This window comes from Antechinus flavipes, chromosome 2, assembly GCF_016432865.1.
Source record: "Antechinus flavipes isolate AdamAnt ecotype Samford, QLD, Australia chromosome 2, AdamAnt_v2, whole genome shotgun sequence".
Classification (NCBI taxonomy): Eukaryota; Metazoa; Chordata; class Mammalia; order Dasyuromorphia; family Dasyuridae; genus Antechinus; species Antechinus flavipes.
In genome coordinates, this window is record NC_067399.1 from 279828025 (window position 1) to 279848452 (window position 20428).

Here is a 20428-nt window from a genome sequence, read left to right on the forward strand (position 1 = left end):
TAAACTTTTGACAGTGGGATGAAGCTATTCCTTCTCCAAAAAAAAAAAAAAATCACATTGGCAAATCAGCTGGATCACTCCAGCTGTGCCCTAGGCAGGATCTGACAGTTTTTCCTGAACTCATGCGGTCCTAATCAGCTCAAGAAGAAAAGCCACCTTGGTAACAGCTTGAAAGAGATTTTTAGTTTAAGTTATAAATGAGAGAACCTGAAAAAAGAAAAAAAAACCTCACAAAACTTTTTCTATTCTCTTTAATCCAGTGGCTGTTGTTTTTTATTTTATTTTTTAATTTTTAATTTTTGAGGCTTAGACTCAGAGATCAGAAGGAAATGAGGAGAAAATGCATGACATTGAAAAACCACACAAATTCCTCTTGGAAATAAAGGACAGAATTAAGGAGTGAGAAAGTTCCTCCTGATTTAAGTCCTTTAAAAAATAGTTTATTGTCTCTCAGAAGCAGAAACGAGCTAATCAAATTAATGAGCCTAAGAATAAATTAAAAACTATGTTGTTCCAACCTACCAAAAGGAGGCAAGAAGAGGAGGGGGAGATAATACCGATGTTTAGTTAAAAATCACTTAGACTCATGGACCACGTTTTTAGTCTTACATCAGTGAGGGTCTGAATGTCATTGATGGATTCTGGCTGAATAGAAAACTCCATATTATTTTTTGCACTTAGGCAGTCATAGAGTATTTGTAGTAGAGATAGCCCAAGTCAAAGGTTGTATTGGGCTTGTATTATTATCATTATCAATATAATTTGTGTGTGTGTGTGTGTGTGTGAAGCAGTTGGGATTAGGTGACTTGCTCAGGATCACACAGCTAGGATGATCTGAACTCAAGTCCTCCTGATTCCAGGACCAGTGCTTATCCACTGTGCCATCTAACTGCTCTGTTGGTATTATTGTTTTTGTTGAATTTTATCATGATTCTATTTGGGGGTTTCTTGGCAAAGACATTGTAATGATCTGCCATTTTCTTCTCCAGCTCATTTTACAGATAAAGAAACCGAGGCAAACAGGGCAATGCGACTTGTCCAAGGTCACACCACTAGTTAATATTTAAGGCCAGATTTGAATTCAGGTCCTCCTGACTCTAAGGCTGATGTGATATACACTGTACCTAGCTGCCCATATATATATTTATAATAATTATTATTATTTTGCTGTGGCAATTGGGGTTAAGTGACTTTCCCAGGGTCACACAGCTAGGAAGTATTAAGTGTCTGAGGCCAGATTTGAACTCCTGACTTCAGGGCTAGTACTCTTTCCACTGCATCACTTAGTTGCCCCTTCTTTTTTTTTTTTTTTAAATTAAGATGTGGGTTGAATGTTAGTGTTTTCATGTAGACTTTCATGTAGAGTTTGATCTCATATTCTATTTATCAAAATTCTGGATTCTCTAAAATCATTTTTGTGTCCTTCTATCTTTTTCTATGCCCTTATCTATCAGATAAGGATCAGAGTTGGATCCTAAGTGATTAGCTTCATTATCCCTGACTACATCTCTCCCTGGACTTGAAAGAATCTTTCCTATATTTTAGTGAAGGATCTCAAAGCACCTAAATAATGAATTAGGTGTAGAAACAAACATAATAGCTATAATTTAGACAGCTGAGTCCAAAATCATACACGTTTACCAATGAATAATAATACACTTCTAAAGTCAGATAGATACACATACATACTTACCAATGAACAATCGCAGACAAAATTCTAAATGCACCTGCTCTGCCCATCAGTTTGTCCTACTTGATTTTGATTACACGGGATTTGTCACCTTTCTGGGAATGTTTGGGGTTTGTTGTTATTGTTGCTTTGTTTTGCTTTTCCTGTAACTACCAACCACAGACTTTTCCATAGGAGACTAGATTTCAGAGTTATGGACAAAATACATGAGGCCAGATGAAGAAAAGCCTTTGAATGAGATTTATACAGATTTGGCACAAATCATCCTGACAACCAGAAATTATTATTGCAGATAACAGAAAGAAGGGAAAAAACATAACAACCCTAACTGTGAAGGGGAAGATGTCAGATAAAGCTTAATGAAAAAAAATTGTAGAAATCCAACATTTTAAAACAAGTGACCTTTACATCAAATATACATTTCTTTTCTGTAAAACTTGGGTGCTAAATTTTATTGAGTTTTATTTTTAAAACGTTGCCCTAACTTGAGCTAGGTAGTTAACACACAAGAAATGCACATGCATTTTATAAAGAACAAACCAAACCCAAATCTCTCCTCTCCCCAAGGTACACTTCTACTCACTCCCCAATCTGAAACTAATGGTCATTTCCCCAAAGCACATATCTATTGCTTTCTCCATGATTTCCACCAGAGGTAATCCAGTTTTCCTTGGGAACTTTGTGGGTGCTGAAGAAATAAAAAAGAGAGCCAGTGTTTGTGGCAGGAACATAATTCTGTTAGTAAATCAAAACAAATCAGTACAAGTTTGTTTTCAGAAATATGGTGAAAAAAGAAAAATATGGTTTCTTTCCTGTTGGGCTTCTTCACCAAACTAAAGCCAAACATTCTAAATAGTGAATTGTGTATCTGAAAGAAGGAGGTCAGGTCAATTCAGCTTGAAGAAGAGACGGAGGCTTCTATCAAAAGCAGCCTTTTCAGCAAAGAGTCTAACAAAAGGACATTTTTGGTAGCTTGCATGTGCATTAATAAAGCTGCAATACATGGTGCATTCAGGTAAGTATAGAATAAATAGGAAATGATGAGATCATCTGAGATTTAACACTTTGAATTCACATAGTCAAACAAAGGGGGTCATTATCTTTAAGATTTATATGAGGGCTGCATCTGTGGCTCTCTGTTCAATCTCCTCCTTGAAGTACCTTTATCAATGGCTGGGGAGCATCCTTAGCATGCTTCTTCTTCTATAAACTGGCAAATTTTTTTTTTACATTTACTGCAACAGGGTGGGGTGGGGGGAGAAACTCTGTACTTAATACCACAGTTGGGTGCTTAGCTGTAGCCACTGGTTCTTTTTTTTTCTACATTCACAAAACTGGCAGATGAAACATGAAAAAGAATACTGACTCTTTAATCTCTGCTTCTCCACCTAAGGCCCAAGGCAGGCTGACAGGGTAACTTCATTCTGGAAACAGAGGGGTTTTTTTCCCTTTTTTCCCCCCTCCTCCATTCTAAATTCCAGATTACTTTTTCCTTGCTTTTGAAACTGTGGGCTACAGGGGAATGAACCTGGCATAGACTTAAAACATGAACAAGTTTCTTTATCTGAAAAGTTATAGTCCTTGATGCTTACAGGAAGGTCATTTTGAAAACCCACAGGAAAAATAGCATCACAGCCAGAAAAAGTGCATTAAGGCCTTTATTTGCTTGAAGAAGAGACAGTTTTTCATTTATAAACTGTTCAGAGGATCAACTGAGCCTTTGATGCTGTGGAGACTTTTCTATAGATTTTGCAATTAGTGAGTTAGATGTTTTAAATAGCAAGCAGGCATCCACAAATTGGTTTTTAGTTAAAAAAAATCTAAGTGCTGAGCAATATTTAGTAAAGTTTAATGATGTTTGATACTTAAACTGAATTATGAGCAATAGGACAGGAGACCCATGGATGCACCGGGAGTGACTATGTATCATCTATGGATTTCCCCCACTAATACACTAATGACAGTCCCTGCTTGAATTGCCATATGTGTGATTTATATGCTCAGAAGAGGTTTTCTCAACACCACTGCCGATTGATAGATTTTTATTAACTGTTAATATTGAATCATGCAGAAAACTTTTAATTGATTAAGAACATGTCAATTTGATAGTTTTTTTCCCATTTCCTTTCTCTTGGCTCTAAAGCACTGAGTTGAAGGCTAAAGCCTTTTTTAAAATGTGGAAAATATTGTGTCCAAAGATAAAAAGAAATAAACTAATCATCTGAACCAGAGAATTCCTAGTTTTGTGATTCACAAGTCGTGTTCAGATGTAGTATTCTACATTTCCTGCTGCCCTTCTGAAAAGCTGATGGCAGATCATTTATTTTATTTTATTTTATTTTTTTTAGCTTTCACAATTCTTTCTGCCATATAAAGGTCACCTGTTTTAGATTTAGCCAAATTAATCAATGCAGTATGGTTCTCAGTAGAAAGAACACTGGGTTTGCAGTCAGAAGACTTAGGTAGAAACCACAGCTTTGCTATTTCCTAAATGTAGACTAGCCCCTTTACCTCTCTGATTTTCATCTGAAAAAAAGATGGGGCTAGATTAAATGACCCATAAGGTTCCTTCCATTTCTAAGCTTATAGTGCTATGAAACTTGTTGGCAAAACTATAATTCAAAATGTAGCATCCATTTGGGTTAACCCTACCCCAATTCTCACTCTTAGGCTGGAAACTTCAGGGGATGATCATCTCTGCCTTAAGGCAGGTTAAGGGTTGAAATACTAACACTGAAGCTGATGAGCCCTTATTGGTATATTTACTTTATTTCTAGTCAGTCAGAAGAAACTGTTAGCTTTAAAAAAAGATATTTATAGAAAAGGCTAAGTAAAATAGAGTTCTCTCTCCTAACACCTTCTCTACACTAAGCACCAAAAAAACAAAAAACAAAAAACAAAAAACAAAAAACAAAAACAAAAACAAAGAAAAAATAGAAAAAAAAGAAAAGAAAAAGAAACCATTCCACTATACAGTAAAATATAGTAAAAAAGCTGATCATCTAACCACTAAGTTTCCTGTGTTCTAGAATATGCAAAGTAAGCAAGAGAAATAGGAAGAAGTAAAGGTAACACAGGAAGATATTCAGAAAAGTAGCAGGAATCATGATGGGGTGACTTAGTGTCAGGAAGTCTGGCTAAGGATGAGGGCCAGAAATTTAATTTTTTACTTTCATCTTAGAGTTATTAAAAACATAGAAGTTAAGGTAGTTTTGGAGTAGGATAAGGAAGAATTGACCATTAGGATCCTATCTTAATGAAAATCTTTTTTTTTTTTTTTTTTTTTTGCAAGGCAATTTGATTTAAGAGATTTTCCCAGAGTCACACAGCTAGTAAGTGTTAAGTATTTGAGTTCAAATTTGAACTCAGGTCCTCCTGGCCCCAGAGCTAGGCGCTCTATTCACCGCACCATCTAGCTGCCCCTAGTGAAAAATTTACTAACATTAATGTTGCTCCCAAAATAGATCTCTCGTGGAATTAAAGACATGGAGGTGAAAGATACTCTAGAAATCATCTAGTACAAACTCTCATTTTATAGAGACTTAGTGAGGTAAGACAATTTGTCCAAGTTCACATAGCTAGTAAGTGTCAGAAGTGGGATTTTAATCTATATCTTTTTTTATTCTAATTCCAAAATTTTGTCTTTTAAGTCATATTGATTTTGGCATACACACATACATATATAAAATCCATGTAGTTTCCTCTAAAAATATAAGTTAAAGTAACTACTCCCATGCCTTAAAAATAAGAAGTTAGAGATTATAGACCAGCAAAAAGGTTTAAACACTGACAGGAAGCTTGACTAGTAGAAGTCAAGAAGACCTGGGTACAATTGTTGCCTATAATTCTTATTATTGACCCTGGTCAAATACAAACTCTCAGCACTATAAACATCTCTCTAAAACTATAAATTAGATAAGGCTTGCCAATCTCTCTACTAGAAGGAGGTTTAGGAAAGACCACATCTGATCCTCTTTTGTCTATGAATTTATTTTTAGGTTGACAGAAAAAAGGATGGAAAATGTATTATTTCAACCTCAGGTCTAGAAGGGTAATTTAAAAACAAAGCAAAATTATGAGAACCAAAGTTTGAGGCCTTTTGTTTCATAAAGAGAATAATACATAACCATTAAGAAATATTCATAAAAGAAAAGTTTCTTTTATTTTATTCCAGTTTAAAGGATGTATTATGTATATATGAAGTACATATGAAGTTATGAGGGTTTTAGAGTTGATTGGTAAGGAGGTCACAGAATTATGGGACTTTGGATTCTGAAGAAATATCAGAGGTCATTTGGTCCAAACTCATAAGTAAAGCCCAACATTTCCTCTAAAACATCCCTGACAAATGATTGCCCAACTGCTTCCTGAAGACCTCTAGGGATTAATTTACTCATGAGGAGGCCAATTTCACCCTTTGGACAGTTCTATTCATTAAAAATTTCTTTCTTATATAGAGTAAAAATATGACTTTGTTTAACTATAACCCATTGTTCCTATTTCTGCCCTCTGGGGACAAGCACAATAAATCTAATTAATCTTTGTTCTTACATGAAAACTCTCTAAATATTGTAAAGTTTGCTATGATGCTTTAAAGTATTCTCATCCTTTTTTCTTACAACCCATCCTCACTTGATTAAAAAATCCCTCACTTAGGCTTTATCTAATTGATAGTCACATAGATTTTGAGATGGAATGGATGTTAGAAGTCATCTAGTCTCTCATTTTACTTTAAATTTTACATCTTTGTCCCTCCCCCCACATACACACACACACTCATTTCCCAGTCTGCACCAATTCTAGCGGTTGGGTCCTAGGATAAGTAATTGCTATAACTAATCTGAGGACTCTAGGGTTGGCTGGGTAATCTTGATGAGTTAGTACTATTTTAGCACTAGCTTCTAAATCCCCAACAATGTGCTTTCCAAAAACAAATCAGCCAATTGATAGTAACAAATCCGTTACTTCTTAATCAAAACATTTACTCAAAATGCTTTCCTTACTCAAAAGGAAAAGCAATAATAATAATCGCACACCATTCCACCTACAAATGTGGGGTACACTCTTCTACTAACGCAAACTGTGTACATGAGTGAGAACAACTTAAAACTATTAGTTAGGCTTCTGTGCAGGAATCCATGTGGCCAACTTCCAATTCTGTAGCTGTAGACTTTGATGCATTTTTTCCTTTACTGAATGAATGTCTTCACAAAGTTTCACTGAGAATGGGTGGCTCTGTTGCTAAGGCAAACTGCTAACTGGATTGTTAGTTGGTCAATACGTATTCCTTAAGATCCTACTATGTGCCAGATCCTGTGCTACAAAAAGAAATAGGGATCAGCCTGTGCTCTCAAAGAGCTGACAATCTAATGGAAGACCCTCTACTTCCAGACTGGGATTCTTTGCTGCTAGGTCAGACCTCTCTGATATGGTGGGAATGGTCGCTGTCCTCTTAGATCTTGCCACTCCTGTTCTGGAGCACAAGATAATTTCTTTGCTGTTAAGGTAATGTTTTGCTTTTTCATAATGATCAAGACCAGTACCTGGGATTGCAGAACCTCTGTACTGTTGATTGGGTTCTAAGAGGTTTTCAGAACCTAGGGTAGTGAGATAATAATAGCCTCTAAACACTGGATCAGTGTTTTTTTCCTTTGACCAATCTTTCTTAGAACCTCAGTGAGAAGCTTTACTCTAACTTATAGTGATTACCAGCAACATGCCAAATATTTATCTTTGCTAGCTTGGCCACAATCAGACAATATACATGTGTAAGATAATCATAAAACAATTCTGGGATTCAGAATTTCTAAGTTAATTATTCCAAAGTTCTCCTGTTGGTCACATACAACATGGGAAAAAAGAACTGACACCATCCTTCCTCGGTAAGTGCATTATCTTTCTCTCCCAGTGTTTTTCATACATAAGTTTTACATTTACTTTTGGTCTCTGCTCCTATAAGTTAGTAACATCACTCAATTATGAAAAGAACACACTCCTATATACAGTTGAGGGAACTGAGGCTCAGAAAGTCTAAATGATGTATTTAATGTCCTATAAATCTTAAGTGTCAGAATTGGGATATGAACCTAAAGTCATTAAATCAGTCTAAAATTTTGCCTCTAAAATCCCTTCTACTACATACTCTTGTATTCTAAAATCACTTCTCTTTCTACTATACTATGCTACTTCCCATGTTGTCAATGTCTTTCCTAAAATATGGTGCCTGGAAGCAGAGATAGTACTACAGATATAGTCTTCGCAGGGCATGAGACAGATTCTCTCCTCTTTTGTTCTTAACACTAAGCTTCTCCTAATATAGCCTAAGGTCACTTTTTTTTTTTTGCCTGCCATATAAAACACAGTTGTCTCATATTATTCTTGCACTTCACTAAAATCACCAGATTTTTTCACATTACTTTCTGCCTAGCACCATTTCATTTATATATATTATAGAGGGAAAAAATATGATAATTGAGAAATATTTTCTAAAATGTATTTATTTCTTTTTCTCTTTTTTTTTCTGCTTGGTGTTGTTTGATAATAGCAAAAGGCTCCTTCTTTTCCTCTCTCCCCAAAATCTCAGGCAGGACTTTTAAAAAATGTTGTAGAACTACTGATTGATTGGGAAGACAAAGGCAAAAAATAAAGCCTCAGACAACATATATCAGAATTGTATCCTAATGCATCAAGTCCAAGGATAAATGCTCCAGTCAGAGGAGAATTTACTGCGGAAAAAACTAAAAACCATTTGAAAAGCATAATGAAACAAAACCCACCTCTTCCTAGTTCTTCAGTTAGCTGAAAGATAATCCCATGGACATCACCATTTGATCAAAATGAAAATGGTTTTTACATTTTGTTCTGATGCTTCTCAGAGGAATTTTTTGTCCCTTTACAAGCGCTGAACGTACTTATTTACTCAGTCAGAGAGGAAAAGGCAGAATTGGTTTGAAACTAGGTTTATTTACTGCAAACTCAGTATATTTTCCACAAAACTAAGTGGTGCAGTGGACAGGACACTGATCCTAGAATCAGCAAGACCAGAGTTCAAATGTGATTTTAGATACTTACTAATTGTATGACCAAGAGCAAATCATTTTGCCTTAGCTTCCATTTCTGTGAATCAAGGATAATAATAATACCTATGTCCCAGAATTGTGAGAGAACTATTCTAAAGTGCTTAGCAAAGTGCTTGGTACATAGTAAGTGCTAATTAAATGCTAGCTATTATTATTATTGTTGTTGTTGCTGCTAAATTCCTTCTTGAAGCAATATGTACATATACATACAAACTCTTAAATTGCAAGATGATAAAAATGAATTTCCTTTACATGTTAATTCCAATGACTGCCAGCTAACATTTACTTTTGTTAACTTTATCTTTGATCTATGAGTCTATGTTCTTTTGTTCATAACTTTTTGGGTCATTGATATTAAAAGGCTTAATCTGCCATGAACTAGATCATTCTCCTTATCTTGCCCAGCTGACTTTGAGCATTGACTTTAAATACTCAAAAAGTCTATTCACCAGTGCCTAAATGTTGGTTAAATATATTCAAATGGAATTGGAATGAAGCACCTCTATGTTCAAGGACATAAGAGTTCACTCTCTACTCCCTAGGTATGAATGCACTCTGGATAACACTCTCCAGGAAAGAAACCATTTGGGATCATAAATGACCCCTGTCAAATTTCTAACTATAATAACATCATTATATTAAATGAAGCAATGGAGGGAGATATGCCTGACTTACATTTGGCTCCTGTGTCTTAAGTCTGTGAGTTTGTCAAAGGCAGATTTTTATATCAATAAAGATAATAGAAATTTGGTAGCTGTGTGACCCTGAAAACTCACTTTAACTTTCTGATCTTCAGTTTTCTCATCTATAAAATAGGTATGCTACTTATATAGTCTATATTACTTATATCCCCAAGATACTGGACAAAAAGTGCTTTGAGAATCATTAATTAAAGCTATGCAAATGTGAATCATCAGTATATCTTCCTGAGTTCAAATGTGGCCTCAGACATTAGCTGTGACCCTGAGTAACTCGTTTGCCTCAGTTTCCCCATCTGGAAAAGGAAAGGACAAACCACTCTATCATCTTTGCTAAGAAAATCCTAAGTTAAGTCAGGAAGAGTCAAACACAACTGCAAAGACTAGAAAAAAATTTTTTTTGATGTTATATAGTGGTATTTAGCCAATTTATTACTAACTTGATGTTAATAGTGCTGTATAGCAGGGATGGGCATACTATAGCCTGATTTGGACCTATGTTTGTTTTTGTATAGCCCTGGGAGCTCAGAATGGGTTTTCTGTTTTAAAACAAAGTTTTCTTGAATTAAAAAATATAAAAAAAACATTCTTTGCTTGTAGCAGGCTATACAAAAACAGCAAGAAGGCCCTCGAGTCATAGTTTGCTGACCCCCTGATGTAGGGCATGGAAGCTTTCTGATATAAAACAAGTTTTATATAGTCTGGACTTGTCCTTTAAAGGAGGCGGGGGGGAGCTCCATTTGGCTTCCTTGTTGCCTAGGCATTAAAAAAATCCAGCCTATGGGGAGTTGGTATTAGAGGTTTTAGAGGAATTTTGATTAGCCATAATACCTTTATGATCTAGTGGAAATTGGGAACTGAATATATCATGAAACTAGGTGTAGTCACCATGATGCTATGCTGTAGTGGCACATTACCATATGATCCCCTCAAATGAGGAATTCTGCTTAATGGTGAGCCTCATGTCCACTTGAGCATCCACCTTTAAAAGATCAGTATGATATGAACCCATGAGGTTCTCAGCTTGTCTCCAATTAGCACATTGTTTATATTGTCCCTCTTCCTCTATCTCAAACGATAGACCAAGGATTTGCCCTTACTGCAGTTGATACTTATTCAGGTTATAAGACTCTACTTCCATTAAATCCTCCATCATGGCAGTCTTCATCATAGAGCTTACAGAATATATTCTTCTTTCTTACTGGCCCTCCCCTCTACTATTGATTTTAATGAAACAACTCATTTTATTGCAAAGGAGGTTTGAAATTAGGCCCTTCACCATCATATTTAGTGGGTCTTTCATCTTCTACACCTTTACTTGAGAATTTAATATGGTTGAATGCTGGAATAGACTTTTTTCATTTGGATTCATGTGTCTTTATTAGGTAGCTTTTCTTTTTCTTTTTTTCTTCTTTTTTTAAGTTATGATAACCATTAAAACCAACTATTTGAATAACTTAACTTAGAACTAGACCTTTGCATCACAATACTGCAATCTTAAGCCAAGACTTTAGAAAATAATGATACATTTTCAATCGCATTATTCTCACTAAAAATAACATGGAATAGACTTTTAAAGTAGCAATTTTGTCATGATATTCCTAATCACTGACATTGGATATTCTATCTCCCAGAGTAGGTCTTTGAAAAAATTAGCACTATTGCAACAAGTAGGAGAAGGGATCTCCTGTTTCAATGGATTCTTGGATCTATTTTCCAGGAAGGTTCATGTGATAATGATGAACTATTTTTGCACATAGTCCCAATTAATCTTTTTCTGCCCTTTCCTATTCCATTCCCTATTTTAAGTTGTTTAGGTCTTGAAGTTTCTGTCCCTTCAGATGGTTCTATAAGAAATGGTTCAGATCTACCTTAAGTGGTAGATTTCTTTTCCCTTGAGTTGAAGTTAGAAACCAAGAAAAGGAATCATTGGGGAGAGGGGTTGTTTTTTTTAATGATATGGTAGAAAATGACATTGTTTTTTCATAATCATGATGACTTGGAATTCTCCTGAAGGGAATTCTTTAACTGACCTGGTAATCTTGATTTCCTGGATGAAGCAATAGGAAGTCTCTATCTGAACTACCCAGAAGAAATTAACAGTTCCTCCTCATCAGAAACTTCTAAAAAGCCCAAACTGAGGATCATTCCCCTAATGGGGCTCTCAGGGATTAGGGGTTATGGGAACACTGAATGAGGATATTATTCCCAGGATCATTTAGATATTGGGTAGATGGCATGTAAAAATACTACAATCTTTTAGCTAGAAATGAACCTGACCTTGATCTATTTTTTTTTCATTTACAAATATCTCACTGTATTTTAACCCTGAGTCTGAATCACTGGACTGGATTGAGTTAAACCTGTCTCAGAATACTCATGTAGGACTGAAAGTAATTTTCCTTATCTTTGTTCTTTCTGTCCTTATATTCTCAAACAAAGCATAGTTGCAAACAAAAATAGAATGTCAATTAAGTTTTCCTTAAAAAATACAGCCCGATGTTACCTCCAAATGAGAGCCTTTTTAGTAATTAAAAAGAAACAAAATGAGTCAGCTCGGCTACCAAAGAAAGCAAGGTTTGGTTGTTATTGCATATTTTTTCTATCATGAGATTTTTTAACATTCATTGGGAAGAGGTAAGATAACTAATTTGCTTTGGGGGGGGGGGGAACCTCAAACATCTAGCAAGTGACCATGCAGTTAAGAAAGCTCTGAAGATTCAGCTTGGAGAAAGACTAAGAGCAGGAAAATACTTCCTTTGGAAACTGCAATTGGCTCATCTGCCAAACTTTCCTTTTCCCTCCTTTTCTTTCTCTTGCAGCTTTCATTTGCTCTAAGGGACAACCGAATACACCCAAATCAACAATTAAATTCCCCCTTTGTTTTTGTGGCATATGACAAATGCATGGAGGACATCTTCTGTTACTTAGGCAGGCAGGGCACTTACTTTGATTGATGCTTTGGGGTGGAAAAAAAATGAGCTGGAAAGAATTACAATGGAGCGCCTACAGACTGGAATGGGGATAGCCTAATTAGTGCTGCATTAAACAGTCGGATTGCATTTGGCAAAGAGGCACCACTAGGAGCAAAGTAGAGGGGTTATTGATGCAAAACTGCATAGGATGCATTATACTCCATTGCTATATATTAGTTTGCAGAGAAAAATTGAAAAATTTAATTAAGAAATGGGAAGTATAGAAGCTTAAGTATTTAGCACCTTCAAAGATTTGTGAAGATCACTCTTTGCAATATCACCCAAATGCATGACCTAATGTGTTTTCCCCTCTCAGTCTGAGAACACCATTCCACAGTTTCCCTCTCTATCATTATTCCTAGAAGGGCACAACTGTTGCCATTCACCCCTTTCCCCATCTTCTCTGTTTGTGGTTCCTAACATCTAGAAGTCTTCTTCACACTCTAGAAGCCATGGCTGTTGATGGCTGAAAGCATTAGAGGGACAAAGTTTTCTTAGTCCATTCCTTCTTGATCTCAGAAGGTCACTCATCACTTAATGTTCAAAGAACTTTGTGAACAACAAGGCAATTTGGGTCCTATTCAAAACAAGCAGAAATAGAATAGCAAAGCTTGTTTTGCTTTTCTGATTTGCAGTTTACCTCAAGGATTCAGCAAGAAGTAGGTGGAGGAAATGGTCACCAGGTCCCAGGAATAAGAGTTCTAACTCAGGAGCATGACTTCCCCTTGACAATGTGATTTTTCTGGAAAGACTTACATGAACTGATGTTGAGTGAAGTGAGCAGAACCAAGAGAGCATTGTATATAGTAACAAGAAGATTATGTAATAATCAACTATGATGGAGGAAACTCTTTTCAATAATGAGGTGATTTAAGGCAGTTCCAATAGATTTGTGATGGAAAGTGCCATTCCCAGTCAGAGAGAGAACTATGGAGACTGAACATAAATCAAAGTATTTTCATTCTTTGTTGTTATTGTTTGTTTGTTTGCTTGCTTGTTTTTGCTTTCTCGTTTTTCCCCTTTTGGTCTGATTTTTCTTGTGCAACATGGCAGATACGGAAATATGTTTAGAAGAATTGTACATATTTAACCTATATCATATTCCTTTCTGAGTTGGGAAGGGAGGCAAGGTGGGGAGGGAAAAATTTGAAACACAAAGTTTTGCAAAGGTGAATATTAAAAATTACCTCTGCATTTGTTTGGAAAAATAAAATACTATTTTAAACAAGATAACATCATTTCAATGAAGCTCCCCTTGGCCCATGCATCAACCTCATTTTTCTAACTAGAAGAAGGAGGTACCATCAGAGAAGCAAGGCCCCAGAATTTCACCAATTACATTACTAGAATTTATTTCATATTTAGAAAAGTTTCAGCTTAGGATCTTGAGCTCCATGATTCCTATGAACCCTATGCAGGCCATCAGATTGCAGTTATCTGGTTAGGGATAACCAAATAGAAACCAAATAGAAAAAAAAATCACCCTCATTTAATTATGAGTTATTGTTGCCTAATGGACAAAGGAAGTTGGAGAGGTTAGTTAAATGATTTCAGGTTAAGAGGAAAAGAGAAACTACAAAAACCTGTTATGAAAAAGTTCTTAAAACCATCATCAGCACAAACCCTTGAAAAGTTCCAGCAATTCAAAATTCCTTTGTTTCTTAGAATCCCCAGTATCTAGCTCAATGTCTGGAATGTAGTAGACATTTACTAAATACTTGTAGAATGAATGAACGTAGGGTAAAGTTGTCTTGGGATGTGACCTTTGGGAACTTTTCTACTTCACAGAATGAGAGCCCTGGGAGCAGTCTGCGTTAAGCTAATGAATAACTATTCTAGTGTCCTAGTGCAGTTTTTCAGAATTAACTGAAGATCTTTTGTAGCTGAGATTCTGTTCTATCTCTCAACTTCTTTCCTTAACCTAATCTTCATCTTTAGGGGTGGTTAGCATAATGACCAATTCAGAAGAGTTCATGTAATGGATTTCTATATACCCATGTCAAGAGTAAACAAATTCCTAAAGACTGTTCAGTCATCCTTTCATCCATAAAGCAGCAGGTGATTTTAACTCCTTCATGGACAACAGAAAGTTGTCACCAAATCATCTGAACTATTACCAAATAGCTAAAACTTTTCTTTCATGAATGAAATCCAGGAATTATATACCAAAATTATTTTTAAGTTTTAAATCCTTTTGATTAGAATTGTATCTCATTTCTGAAATGCTTCTATGCATCATGACTTTTTTTTAGCCAGGAGGATATCAGTGAGACCTCTCAGTGATAGTCTAGAGTTTAGGACAAGCTGGATGCTGTGTTAAATCCCTACACTTCTGCCTTTTCTTTCCCTTGCTTATGAACCAACACCTATTACATAGCCTGTCATTTTGTTACCAGGATGGCTTTGGCTTGAGAATTAGGTAAACATCAGTCATTTCACCACACGCATTTAGACTTAATCTTACTTTATAATGATGTTAATGTTTATTGTACAAAAATTAGATGCATCTGTATATTTTAGCATTTTATTTCAGTCACAGAATGCAAAAAAAACCCTCGACATTGGAATCAGTTTGATTTTTTTGTGATTGAAGATATTAAACACTACAAGAGCGTGGAAATTTCAATCTGATTAGGATCAAAATTCCTCAGGATCAAAACACTTCTTTTTTCCCCCTACAGTTTTACTAATTGTGTGATACTTGACATTGCAGAGTTATTCCACAGCATGATAGCTAAATACGTGAAGTGTATTTTACTGTTTGGAATTATCAACTCATTCTATTTGTTTTTAATGTGTTTAAGGTTATTAAAAGAAACCAAAATTAGAAGTTGCGTGTATGATTTAAAAGGGTGAGCTCAATCATTGCAAGCAGGTAAAATCACAAAGCAAGAGCTTGGATGACAATAGGAGTTTCCTTTCCAAATTGTAACCAAAAGAAATAAAGAGAAAATCTGAAAGCAGACTTTTCTGTATGGTAGGGAGCAAGACACTTAGAAAAATCAGGGGATAGGGAGTATAGTGAATGGAATGATTATTTTTACAAATCTCAGATTACTTTGAATGTTGGAAATGAGATAAAAATAGATTTGAGAGAAGAGAATACAATATATTTGTTGGAGATCTTTTGCTTCATGGGAAGAAATGAACTGCCTTTGTTCACTGTTCCTGAGGAGTTGTGTCATAGCTGTAAATCAAATCATCGAAAGATAGTACCACATTTTCCAGGCAATAACTAAGGATGACAAGAATCTTTGTTGTTGTTGTTGTTAGTATTAGGTTGATGAATTTAGACCTCAATTAGGGTTGCAAAATGGAAAAAAAAAACCATCCAGATACACATAGAGACACAATATCTATGAAAAGTTTTTTTTCAAATTCTTGCATACTTGTCTATATTTATCCAAAAGTTTATTCATGCTTTCCTCCAAAAGTCCTTCTGTCTTGAATCTCAGCTACAAAGTACTCATTGTTTCCTCTTAGGGAGCATCATTAATTCCTTCCCCCCTCCCCCCAGTTAATTGAAGAGATATATACTTTGATGATACATGACACTTAAGAAGCAAATTCATTCTAAGGAGCAAATGTATTCTTTAACCACTGATCTGCTCGAGCTAAAGATGGAGCCTGATGAAAAATAATCTAACAAGGGGAGCCCATTTGCACAGAAAATGCTTCCCTGGAGAGCTAAACACAATGCATTATTTCTCCAAGTATTGCTGCAATAGTAATAATAATAGTAACTAGCATTTCTATACTGCTTTAAAGTTTGCAAAACTTTAAAAATGTTATCTCATTCCATCCTCATAACAATCTTGTGAGTTAGATGACATTATTACCCCCATTTTAGAGATGAGAAAATTGAGACTCAGAGGTGTGACTTGTCCAGAGTCACATAGATAGTATCTGAGGCAGGATTTGAATTTGGATTTTCCTGAAGCCAATTCCAATTCTCTATCCAATGCTTCACCTACCCACCTCAACAGAAAACCTGTTAAAGATAGATGAGATGGTTTAATTTGGGGGTAGGGTAGGAGACTTCGGAGAAGGGATGTTTTGGTTTGAACTAGATCATCGCTCTGTATAATTACTAACATGGAACTTACAGTCTTCAGGAATTGCCAAGGGCACTGAGAAGTTCAAATGACTTTCCTGTAGTCACAAAGCTCTCCTGTATCAGAGGCAATTCTTTAATCTAGGCCATTCTACCCTTAAGACTTAACCCTCTTTCCTCCAGTTTTGTGGAAAGGGGATGTCAGTTTTTTGTATCTCTGTGTACTATTTAGGATTTTAAAATCTCATGTTTCATTACCGAGGTTCAGGTAAGCAATTGAAAAAGAAAGAAAGAAACAAACATTTAAGTCAATTTAATATGCTCAACAAAAGCATGTTTATTTTTTTGGCTTTTACTAAGTGAATTTTTTTTTATTTCTCATCTATTTTATCACTCCCAAATTCATTTACTACTCCCAATAAGAATTAAGACCTCTAAAGCTTACTTTAAAATAATATAACTATTAGTATGAGCTTACATTTTTTAATAAAAGCCCACAAAATGGGCAGAAAAGTACTCCTCCCCCTCCTCAGTGGTAGGAAGAGTCTGTAAATCCCAGGTTCCCTCAAGGACTATGAAGTGACTGACTCTTGGCCTTCTGAGACTCCGGGGATGCTTCCCCAATGGCTCTTAGTGCATCTGCACAGCCACCTTTCAGCAGAGACCTAGGAAAACCGCCTATGAACCACCCCGAATAGGTTATTGCTCTCACACTAGGCTCTGCCTAGCTCATATGCTCAGCTATCTTATGTGCCAGGGAGTTCAATCTCAGGGTCAAGATCTTGGGATCAGATTCAAAGAGCTGAGATTGGTTTCTACCCCCCCAGGAGAAGGGGGATGGAGGTGTCTGTTAATCTGAATAATCCTCTCTCCAGAAACAAAGTGAACAGACATTGCAGTCGGGCAGGGTTGTAACTGGGGAAGGACAAAGGCAACACTTTGATATGCTATGAACTACTTCTGCCGTCCCCCTCACCATCCCCTTTTAAATGCAAACATAAGCAGGGGTTTTTATGTGGTTCTCTCCTATTTGGATTTTTATCTTCTTTCTCTCCCTCCCTTTTCCCCCATGCATATTTGGAGCTAGGGTTGCAAGCACAAAAGCTGAAATTATTTAAGAAGGGTGAACATCACCAGTGTCCTAAGGGAGAGTCCCCTTTCATTGGATTTCCCTGTTTCAGGGCTCAAAAGACACATAAAGGCTTGGCCACTTAAAGTTTATTGTTTATTGTTATCGAGTCATGTCCCACTTTTATGATCCCATTTGGACACTGAAATGGTTTTCCATTTCCTTATCCAGATCACTTTTCAGCTGAGGAAACTGAGGCAAACAGGGTTAAGTGACTTGCCCAGGATCACACAGCTAATAAAGTCTAAAACCTGCCTTGACCTCAGGAAGATGAGTCTTCCTGACTCCATACCTGGCACTCTGTGCACTATGGCACCACCTTAGGTGACCCACTTGGAGTAAGCATCTGGAAATCCAAACCCTCTGCTTCTCAGACTTTACTTTCAATAGAATGTTTACACTTCTCACATTTTCTGGAGAGATCATTAGTTTCTTTTTTGGAGAAAGGTTCTCCCCAAGAGGAAAAAGGGACAAATTAAAACAGAAAATAAACATGAATCAGAGCAAGATGAAGGTACCAGACCAGATTATTTTGCCATACTTACAGTCTAAGTGACTATGCCTGATTCCTTCCACATCTTCGGCGTGGATGAAGTGGTAACATCTTTTCCCTACAATATCTACAGGGGTCAGATCCATGTAATCACTAATCCTGCAGAGAAAAAACACACACACACACAGAGGCTATAATTTAGAAAGGATGAAAAATATAGGAACCGTCAATGACTTAGAAAGAGAAGTCCACCGAAACATTTTTCATTACATCAAGTTTACCCATCTTTGGAAGTTTTTGCAACTCTTTATTGGAGAGAGAAATCTGCAGAGATAAGATTATTTAAAATAAATGGATATTTGCATTTTACCCAAATGGCAAATGTAAGCTAATGTATTTTAGTAATTTGGAAGTAGGACAAAACAGCATTTTTGGGGGGCTGGTGGACTGCCTATTTAGTCAACATAATTCTATGAAATTAGAGAACACTATCAACAACAATACAACAATCCTCATTAAAGGGCAAGATAATTCAAGGTTACATAATAAAATAAAAACATGTTCTGTTTTTACTAAATGATTAGAGACACCTTTCATTTAAACAGATTGGTCTTCTATTGGGTATTTTCATGAAAAAGAGCTCCCAAACGTTTCTTGGCACAAAGTCCAAACTGACATTTCAAGGGATATAATTTAAATGCTGAGACATACAGATGCCTGGGGGTGTTATCTTTTTTAGTCTGAGTCATTTGGGAACTCGGCTTTCACTCCTGGCTCTTTTAACTGGGACTTTGTGGTTGATTCCACATAGAAAGTTTTAAGCCATTTCTGCTTCTTTTCTTGGCCTGGGTTCTACAGTATGTATGTGTAAGGCATTGCCATTGACTGTCCAGATGTCAATGTCCTCGGGCAGAAATACAGAAAAAATAACCAAAATTGGAAAACATGTTGGGGGAACCTGCCTGATTTACACAGACATTTCAAAATGTTTCATCCTTTCCTATAACCCCCAGGATGAGATTCTGCTTTTCAGATCCAAAATCTAAAATGATTTTGTTTGTTTATGCCCTCTTCTCTATCTCCCTTCTGATCCTCATTCTTTCTTCCTTCCTTCTTCCTTCCTTCCTTCCTTCCTTCCTTCCTTCCTTCCTTCCTTCCTTCCTTCCTTCCTTCCTTCCTTCCTTCTTCCTTCCTTCTTTCTTTCTTTCTTTTTTTCTTTCTTTCTTTCTTTCTTTCTTTCTTTCTTTCTTTCTTTCTTTCTTTCTTTCTCCCTCTTCCTCCCTCCCTCCTTCCCTCTTCCTCCCTTCTTCCCTTTCTTCCTTCTTTTATTCCTTCCTTCCTTTCTCCCTCCCTGTCTTCCTTTCTTCCTTCCTTCCTTCCTTCCTCCTTCCTTCCTTCCTTCCTTCTTTCCTTCCTTCCTTCTTTCCTTCCTTCTTTCTTCCTTCCTTCCTTCCTTCCTTCATTCCTTCCTCACCTCTTTCTTTTCTTGAATAAAGCCTGTCTAGTCAGGTTTTCAAGAAAGATTTTGACCAGGTTTACTATAACTTTATATACAGACTGTCCAAATGTGAATGGACTCTTTTCCCAAGTGGAGATGGTTTGAGAAACCAATGACACAATTTATTTAGAATTCTGTGCTCATGGGCCCAAGCTTGGATACTCATAAGTGCTGAATGCTATTTACAAAAATGTATAGGTATATATGTATACACATACAAACACAGACAATATCTTCTCAGTGGCTTACACAATACCTAACCATTTAAAAAATGTGTTTTGATTAAAATAGAATTCTTGGCCAAAGTAGGACTGGTTTAAAAATGCTTTATGGGTCTTGAGCTGAAAAATAATATTTTAGGGTTGGTGGAATTTTACCAAAACAATCAGGATTTTTTTTTTCAGCATAGGCTGCTTCCTCTTCCCGCAGTGGAGGGAACCAGAGAGCCATTTTAGAAAGATGTATGATGGTTTCTTTGAAATTTCTTTAATGTTCCAAGGGTTGCAACTTGGTTTGGCAGAGAAAACACTGTTTTAGAGTTATATTCCTTCTTCCCCAACCCCATGAAATCTTATTGGTTGATCTCCGAGATGTCACTTGTCTTCCCTATACTTCAGTCTCTTAATCTGTAAAGCAAGAAGGCCTCTATGGCCTTTGAAATCCTTTCCAGGTCTAGATTTCCAAATAATCCTAAAGCTTAATACTTTTGCTTTTTATGGGGTCATGCACAGGCAATTCTAATAAGAATGATAAACTCAAATCTGGAGAGTAAACTAAAAGCTTTAAGCAATAACTGTAGGCTAATGGAGGTA

General features: G+C 36.2%; 1 protein-coding gene across 4 annotated transcripts in view; it reads right to left on the reverse strand.

Moving 5' to 3' along the window:
• NPAS3 (neuronal PAS domain protein 3) overlaps positions 1–20428 on the reverse strand; it is a 1088750-nt gene that overhangs the window by 18684 nt on the left and 1049638 nt on the right. For all 4 annotated transcript variants that reach the window (XM_051977274.1, XM_051977273.1, XM_051977276.1 and 1 more), the window contains one exon: positions 18171–18277. In XM_051977274.1, coding sequence (XP_051833234.1) covers positions 18171–18277 — 107 coding nt within the window. The remainder of the gene's footprint in view (positions 1–18170; positions 18278–20428) is intronic.